The sequence below is a fragment of the Hipposideros armiger genome, unplaced genomic scaffold (genome assembly GCF_001890085.2).
Source record: "Hipposideros armiger isolate ML-2016 unplaced genomic scaffold, ASM189008v1 scaffold_8, whole genome shotgun sequence".
Taxonomy (NCBI): Eukaryota; Metazoa; Chordata; class Mammalia; order Chiroptera; family Hipposideridae; genus Hipposideros; species Hipposideros armiger.
This window is the reverse complement of record NW_017731358.1, coordinates 8,979,111-8,987,835: the sequence shown is the minus strand read 5'-3', so window position 1 is coordinate 8,987,835 and position 8,725 is coordinate 8,979,111. Positions and strand designations below refer to the sequence as shown.

The window sequence follows — 8,725 nt, the reverse complement described above, 5'->3', positions numbered from 1 at the left end:
TCAGGCCTCTACATCAACTATGAAGTGGACTCTCCAAAAGGACATGGGTCCATCTGGCCCCCTAAGAAAGTTGCTTACTTCTTGAAGCCTCAGTTTTCTCACCTATAAAATGGAGGCCTAGCACCTACTTAATTGGGTTTTTGTGAGGATTAAATGGAATATTGCATATAAAGCACTTAATACCTGTCTAAGCAAGCCATACCTGATGACTGCTATTACTTGGGCATCTCACAGACCTTTCTAATGTCTGTTCAGCAATGATTATGATCACAGTTGTAGGATATGTTGCAGAATGTGTAGTCACAAATCGTACAGTATTGTGTCATTATCCTCTATAGGTGGCAAGAATGTTTCTAAAGATAGCATGTCTTCACACTCCTTATGGGAATAAGAGGAAAATGGTTTATTATTCACTATTCAGACTCAAAGGAAATGCACACTAAACTAATTTCAGATGCACAACACAGTTGCCACCGTAGACCCAGTGATATCTTTTAAATGACTTATATCAAGAGTATGAGTAGAAAGTTCCCTTTATTCCATACTATTCCCACTATATCAGAGATGTTGAAGCTATGTTCTTCTTTCCCTTCAAACAGGTGCATTCGTTCTGCCTTCAAATTCATGAGCCTATAATTTGAGGCCATAAAATCTGGCCTCTTTGCTCCTAATCAGCCCACTTTCCATCACTTCCAAACCTGAATCATAGATGCGGATTTGGGTGATGCAGCTAAAGAAGAATATATCTAAAGGCTGATGATTCCCTAATTTATATCTGGACTTATCTCCCAAACTCAAGATTTGTATATTGAATTGCTGCCTTTATAGCTCCACTTGGACATATAATAGACATGCTTTCCTGATGTTCTTCCCAAAAACCTGCTCCACCACAGGCTTTCCTATATCACTTGATGCCAACCCTATCCTTTAGTTGCTGAGTCCAAAAATCCTGAGGCTATCATTGCCTCCTTTGTCTCTCTCACACCATTCTAAATCATTAACAAGTCCTTTCTGCTCTAACTTAAAAATATGTCTAGAATCCTGCCACTTTCATTAGTTCTCTTGCTACCACTGTGGTGCAAACCACCATCGTCTCTTCTAGATTACTGCATGAGCCTCCTAATAGTTTTCTCCCTGCCCCTTCCGTTGCTTCTCTGCGGTCTGTTCTTAACTGGGCAGCCACAATGAATATTTAAAACTATGTCAGATTTTGTCAGTCTTTGCATCAATATCTTGCAATGGTTCCCCTTCTCGCTCAGATTAAAAGCCAAAGTCTTTCTAGTAGCCTACAAAGCCCTATGTGATCTAGGCCCCTTGTAACTTCTCTGACTTTTTAATCCACTGTTTTTTCTCCCTCTTACTGTTTCAATCCTATTGGCCACTGGACAGCTGCGCACCACAGCTCACGGCANCTCACTGCGGCTGCTGGCCGCTCACGCTGGCTGCTGGCTACACACTGTAGCCCATGGCAACCCACTGCCACAGGGACTGCAGCCTACACCATCGCGGGCGACTCACGGCAGCCCAGCTCCAGGTTGAGCTGTTGTTCAGCATTTTAGCTTTGGAGGGCAGTGTCACTGGCCCTCATATGTGGGATCCGAACCGGGGCCCTCTGGCATTCCAAGCCAGTTCTTAACCAACGCGCCACTCGGCCGGCCCAACCAATGAGTTGTTGATGAAAGTTTTTTTTAATAGAAGAATCCCAGGTATAAAGAAAATTATTGAAAGTATTAGAATCACTCTTCTAGAATAAAAAACTTAAGAGGCATACCAAAATGCAACGTGAAGACTTTTTTTTGTATCTTTCGATCACAACAAACCATTAAATGACATCACGGACTCAACCAGGGAAATCTGAATATGTACTCAGTATTAGATGATATGAAAGAAATATTAATTTTGTTAGATGTGACACTGGTGGTTAAGCTTTTTTTAAAAATCCGTATCAGTTTGAGATGCAGATTAATTTAAGGGTAAAGTAATATCTGGGATTTGTTTTAAAATATTCACGCAAAAAGAGGGGAGGAGATATGAGATTGGCAAAATGTTGATAATTGTTGATTCTTGGTGATGGGTACATAATGGTTCATTACTAAACATGGATTCATTTTTCTTTATGTTTAAAAATTTCCATAATAAAAGTTTTAAAAAGCAGAGCTAGTGCCTACACCAAGTGATCTTCAGTTGATCTAATGCCCAGGGCTCTCAGTAAGCGATACCGGTCTGCCATTCAACAGTTACTCATTACAGAGCCCACCTTCGCTGATGCCAGTGGAGTCAGAGTTCAGCGAGCCAAGGCCAAGTGTTCAGGAGCTTGGATACCTCACCTCGCAGAAGCCCCGCGGAAAGGGGATGTCCGAAATGAAAGTCCCCAAATATTCTAGAAGGTTCTGCTATTTCTCAGGGATTTCCGAAAGAGGATACAGCGTGTAACTGGCAAACCGCTAGCAGATTTGAGCAGCAGCCTTTTCCTCAGCCTCAGGCCCTACGACATTAACCCTGGGTGGGCGGATGAACGCTCGAGGCTGTCTCGTGAATGTAGTGGCAAGTGAGGCTAACTCCTCCTCTTCCCCACCCGTTCTCGCCCCTCCCCACGTCTGTCCTTCTTCCGTCCTTTCTTCCCCTCCGCTGCCCGCCCTAGCCGCCCAAGGCTCTTTCCCGATCCTTCCTCTCCGGTGCCTCGCCCACCCCTTCCTTAGCCCCGCCCCACATCCTCGCCCCGCCCCTCACCCTAGCGAGGTTACCATAGTTACGATGAACGCGGCAGCTAGGCCTACCTAGTTGTTACCCCGCTGGCGGGAGGGAAGAGGCCGGCACCGTGAGCCACGTAGTGACCATGGAGGAGCCCCAGGCCACGCCGCAGGCGTCTCAAACCCGGTGCGGGGTGAGGTCGGGGGCCTGGGGCAACGCCTCCTCCAGTCGAACGTATGATTGCCTGTACGGTAAGAGCGGCTCCAGACCTTCTTCCAGAGTGGTTGACTCCAGGGACAGGTGGGCTTCGAAATGGTGGGACCTGGCCGGGAGAGCGTGAACCAAAGACAAGCCTCAGGACGGAGCCCTGGCCCGCGGTTGTCCTTTGTTGGGTGGGGGCAGCTCCGAACCCTCCAGGAGGCGGCGCTCTCGGGGGCGCCTCGGAAGCCGCTCTGCGTCTCCTAGCTCCGCGCGGCGCCGCCTTACTCTTTGCCACTCTCTTGTCCTGATAATTTGCACAGCCCTAAACGACCTTCCTGAAACCTATGACGGGAGTTTTAGTGACCAGCAAAGAGTGCAATGATTTTCATACTTGAAGAGTCACTCAACAGTCCCACGTTCAAACTGCATAAAATGCCCAACAAGAAGTACCTTCCCGATCCCATTCTCTGACACCTCTGAATTTGGCATTCTTGGTGAAGAAGTGCCAGTTTATCGCACCTTTGTTTTTAGTTTTCTCTTTTTCTTTAAACATTTTTTTTTAAAGATTTTATTGGGGAATTGAGGGGAGGGGAACAGTGTTGGGGAATCAGGGAAGGGGAACAGACAAGTTGCTGTCCCGCTGCTCCTCAAACCAGCCAGAGGACGTTGCCCAGTCCACTGGCCCATGTTGCTATTGTGATCACTGCGCTCTTCCTGTTCTTCCCGGGTGAGGCAGATCGGCCACCTGCCACTGGACAGCTGCGCACCACAGCTCACGGCAGTTCTCGCTGGCTGCTGGCCGCTCACGTTGACTGCCAGCCACTAACGGTAGCTCAAGGCAGCCCACCGCAGCAAGGACTACAGCCTATGCTATTGCCAGCGATTCGAGACAGCCCTGCCCTAAACTGAGCTGTCGTTCACCATCCCAGCTGCAGATTGCGCAGCGCCACTGGTCCTCATGCGGAATCTGAACCCAGGCCCCGCTGCTCAGAGCTGGCATCGCAAGCCAACTCTTAACCAACGCACCACTCGGCCAGCCCTCTTTAAACATTCTTATCCATCAAAGCATTGCTTATAAACTAGGTCAACTGGGTCCTTTTGGGCCAATAAAGCCCCAATTTATTTTAATGCCCTGATTGTCCATTTATCTTCTGCCTCTTCTACTGGACCTTAGGTCTCTTGAGTTTTTTAGGTCTTGTTCTATCCATTTTTGTAGCCTTCTCCGCCACCTATTCCAGTGCTGGTACATATGCTAGGTGCTTCATAAATGCCTATTGAATTATTGAATTTTCTATTACAAAACTTACAATCAGTTAAGCATGATTTCCCCCCCAATTTTGACTCAGTAGTCCTAGGCTGTTCACCTGAACCTTTTAACCATGTCTATCTCCTCTGGGATTCCCAGAGCTTCCTTTGGGTGGGAATCCTATAGAGTATCCATTTCCTGGTACAGGAGCAATGTAGTGATTGCTTACATATTTATTGGTTTTCTTAGTTTTCATGATTTTCTTTATTCATTCTTGGTTTCATCTTATAAAATAAATCTAGTTAACTCCTCTAAACACATCACCATATTTGTTTCAAAGGTAATTTGGGAATGAGGATAGATATCTTCAGTACAGACAGGCAAAGAATTTAAAGTCCGTGTTTTTATAGCCCTAAAGTATCTTTTTTTTTCTTTCCAGAAGTATTGCTAAATGCTTCCATGTCCCTTGTAAGGAATAGAATCCACTGAGAATAGGCCAAATGAAAGTTTAGATTGTTCCAATAAAACAGGCAGTTTCACAGCTGTTCATGGACTGGAAGCACACTATAGCCAGGACAGGGAAGGTCAGAACAAAGGTGCGGTGCCCTCCTGCTTGACTTCTTGAACCTTATGGTCTTTCACCCCGTTAGAGTTGGCAGATTTAGTAAATAAAAGTACAGGATGCACAGTTAAATGTGAATTCGAGATAAATAACGAATGTTATTTTAATATAAATTTTGAGTCTCATGTAATAGTTGGGACATATTTATATAAAAAGTTTTTCATTGCTTATCTGAAACTAAAATTTAACTGGGCATCCTATATTTTATCTGGCAACTCTAACCCTGCTTCCTTCTATGCATATGCTTCCTTCTTCCATCTGACAGGAAGCCTTGTGTATGGTTTCTTTTACTATGACAGGGACTGGGGTGGCACTCTACGTGACTTCTTTGCCTAAAGCTCACCACCAATTGTACAGCGTTCTTGTGTGTCTTAGCTGAAAATTGAAGAGATAAATAGGATAGGTTGTTGCAGCCTATGAGTTGACTGGTTTGAGTCAGATTTCCATCCTGGCAGAAAGAACTGTGCCGGGATGGGTGTGTGTGTGTGGGTCAATGGTACAAATACAAACACCTTTCCAAGCTCGGTCACTCTTACCCTGCCCCCACCTCTCAAACCCAATGGCCTTTCAATGTAGTTGACTGTCTCTGCAAAGCTTTTGCTCCTCTAGGAAGCTTTGCTTGGATATCTTCACTAACATTAGGTCTGGGAGACAGAAGGATTGGAGTTCAAATCCTAAGTGCCAGTCAGTGAGTTGCTTACTTCTTTTTTATTTTTTTTTATTTTATTGTTAGTTTCAGGTGTACAGAACAATGCAATAGTTACCCTTTTCACTTTCACAAAGTAACAACCCCCCTCCCCCCATCCACTGCCCTCCCACCCCCAATATCATGCTTATCTATTACAATTCCATTGAATCCGTTCCCNACAGCGGTTCGAGGCCAGTCCGAGCTGAGCAGCCGCTAAGCTGCCAATAGGTAGCAGGATGGCTCAGCTAAAAAAAAAAAAAGAAAAAAAAAAAAGAAAAAGGAACTCTTGTACACTCTTGGTGGGAATATAAATTAGTGCAGCCACTATGGAAAACAGTATGGAGGTCCCTAAAAACTTAAGAATAGAAATGCTATGTAATCCAGCAATTCTTCTTCTTAGTTTTACACACACACACACAATTATATATATATATATGAAAACACTAATTCATAAAGATATGTGTACTCCTATGTTCATTGCCACATTATTTACAGTAACCAAGACATGGAAACAACCAGTGTCCATTGATGGATGATCAGATAAAGAAGATGTAAAACACACACACACACACACACACACACACACACACACACACACACACATTGGAATACTACTCAGCCATAAATAAGAGGAACTATTACCATTTGTGACAACATGGATGGATCTTGAGAGTATTATGCTAAGTGAAATAAGCCAGTCGGTTTAATTTTGTGGTTGCTTAGCTGACTGCTCACTTGCCTCATTTCACCGTTTCTCCCGGTGAATCAACTACTTTTCATTATGCAATCGTTATTCCTCCTTCATATAGAAACCTTTTGTGAGTGTATTACTGAATACATATTTCAACATATGTATACTATTATCTTACTTTTCCAAAATAACTTGGAATTTATCAACGCTCTCTTACATACTTTATTGGATGATTTGGATGATATCTTTTGATATTATCTTTGAAATGCTGATATCTTTCAGGCTTAGAAATTCACTCTTAGAATGTAATAAAATCTGCCCTAAACCTATATTATGTGAAACAATAAAAATTACTAGATGGGACCTTTAGAAATTGTTAGACATTCGCTTATCAAACTCACTTGATTGTAGCTAGGAAACTGAGAACCATAAGGGCTGACTCCTCCAAGATCATGGAGATAGTTGGTACTCTGTAATGATTTTTATTAAAGTGAGATTACTTATGTTTCCCCATTGTAATGGATTACTGTGATCAAGTCTGCATCACAGGCAATGAAAATGTTCACATCTGAGCTCTAGTTTTGAATCTTGTTTCCTGGCTCATTTTATGAATCCAGCATAAGCATTCTTGACACCCATGCTTTAATCAAGTAGAGGCTCTACTTCCAGGCCTAGATGACAGATTAAAAATATGCTGAAACCTTTCCCTTCTGCATTGCACACATAAAAATATATTATAAAAATTAATAAACACATAGCCACACTTAAAAACATGAAAGAAAATTTCCACAGTCTAGAAGTGGAGACATCTTCCTAAAAGAAATAGCTGGGAACCTATGATGATGAACCAGGCCCTGTGAATGCTGGGAGCCAGATTCAAGTTACCTGCCTGAGCTAGAGGAGGCAGAAACTCTTCTCCTGCCCACAGGTGTGGATCTCAAGCCCAGAGCCTGCCTATCTAAGGTCATACCCAGAGCTGAGTCAGGTGCTCCTGCCTAGGTCCTTGGGCTTTACCTCTGGTGTTCTGTGGGCTTAGCATTCACGCAGTAGATCAAGAGCCAGGTCCTCTGCAGCAAGGGACTCGTAAATGCTTCCCTAGCGAAACGTCTAATCTGGAGGCCTGCCCCTGGCAGCACTGAGGTTGAAGTATCAATAAAAACCTCATGAGTCAGGCCTACCCCCTCATTTGTGAGACCATAGGTAGGGATTCAAATGGAGGCCCATATCCTATATGTATAGATGTTTAAAAATTACAAGTAAAGGGCAGGCCGAGTGGCGCGATGGTTAAGAACTCGCTTGGGATGCCAGAGGGCCCGGTTCGGATCCCACATATGAGGGCCAGTGACACTGCCCTCTACAGCTAAGATGCTGAACAACAGCTCAACCTGGAGCTGGGCTGCCGTGAGTTGNCAAATATCGAACTTGCTTACGTATCTCAGCTTCTTCAGGTGGTTGTGAATGCTTGAATGATGGATGTTCAATGTTTCTGCAATCTCTCATGTCGTGTAATGTGGGTTTGACTCGATCAATGCCTTTATTTTGTGGTCATCAACCTCGGTGGGCCTCCCTGACCGAGGAGTGTCGTTGAGATCAAAATCACCAGCTCAGAATTTCGTGAACCATTGTTGGCACTGGTGTTCTTGTACAGCATTGTCACCATAAACTTTATGCAACTTTTCACAAGCTTGACTCGCATTTTTCCCTTTATGGAAATAAAACAGTAAAATACGGTGAAAATGCACAGTTTGGTCTTCCATCTTCAACTTGTTGTAAAATCTCCCGAACTCAACCAAATCACTCAATTTTTTTTTTAGAATGAAGCTAGAACTGTCAGCTGTCAAACGACAGCAATAACATAGTTGCGAATGACTCTAGTACTTCCAAAAATGAACTAGCGCCATCTGTTGCAATAATGCGTCATGACTTTTCTGACATCCCAATATTAGAGAACCTCTTTATGATAATGATAGCAGCTATCATTTTTAAGTGCGTGCATCGTGCCAGGAACCATATTATTAATTTTGTTATTAATTTTCACAACAGAAATGTAGTACACGATATATTATCCTCATTTAGCAGCAAGGAAGCTGAAACCAAGAGAGGAGCAATAAATTATTCAAGGTCATATAAGTTAGCAAGTAGCAGAGCTGAAATTCCAACTGCCTGACTTCAGAGGTACTAAATTGCAAATAAGAATATATATTTGAGAACAAAATGAAGACATCATATGAAGCGATATAGTCAAAACACTATGACAGTCATAATGCAGGGAAAATTGTTAAAAGTGAGCAAATAGGTGACATTTGCTGTCTCTGTGAATGCTGTCAAAACCAACATGGTCAAAAGGTTCACTTTGTTTCATTTTGTGATTAATACTCATGAGATTCTCATATACTCAGATCAAATTAAAATAAGATGAGAATTTCCCTGTAGGTCTTATCTGAGTTAGAAATAGATATATTCTTGATATATCTATATAAGCTTCCTTGAGAAAGTAAATTTGTAATCCACATTGTTATTTATGAGCAAACTCCTTATGGAAATTTTATGATGCTGACTTTTTCAGAGAAATGTTGACTTCTTAAC

General features: G+C 43.0%; 1 protein-coding gene across 1 annotated transcript in view; it reads left to right on the top strand.

The window, feature by feature from the left end:
* The first annotated feature begins 2,731 nt into the window (after positions 1-2,731).
* The window catches only part of CFAP91 (cilia and flagella associated protein 91), a 59,124-nt gene continuing 53,130 nt past the window's right edge, over positions 2,732-8,725 (top strand). The window contains exon 1 of the mRNA XM_019651029.1: positions 2,732-2,942. Coding sequence (XP_019506574.1) covers positions 2,837-2,942 — 106 coding nt within the window. The 5' untranslated portion in view covers positions 2,732-2,836. The remainder of the gene's footprint in view (positions 2,943-8,725) is intronic.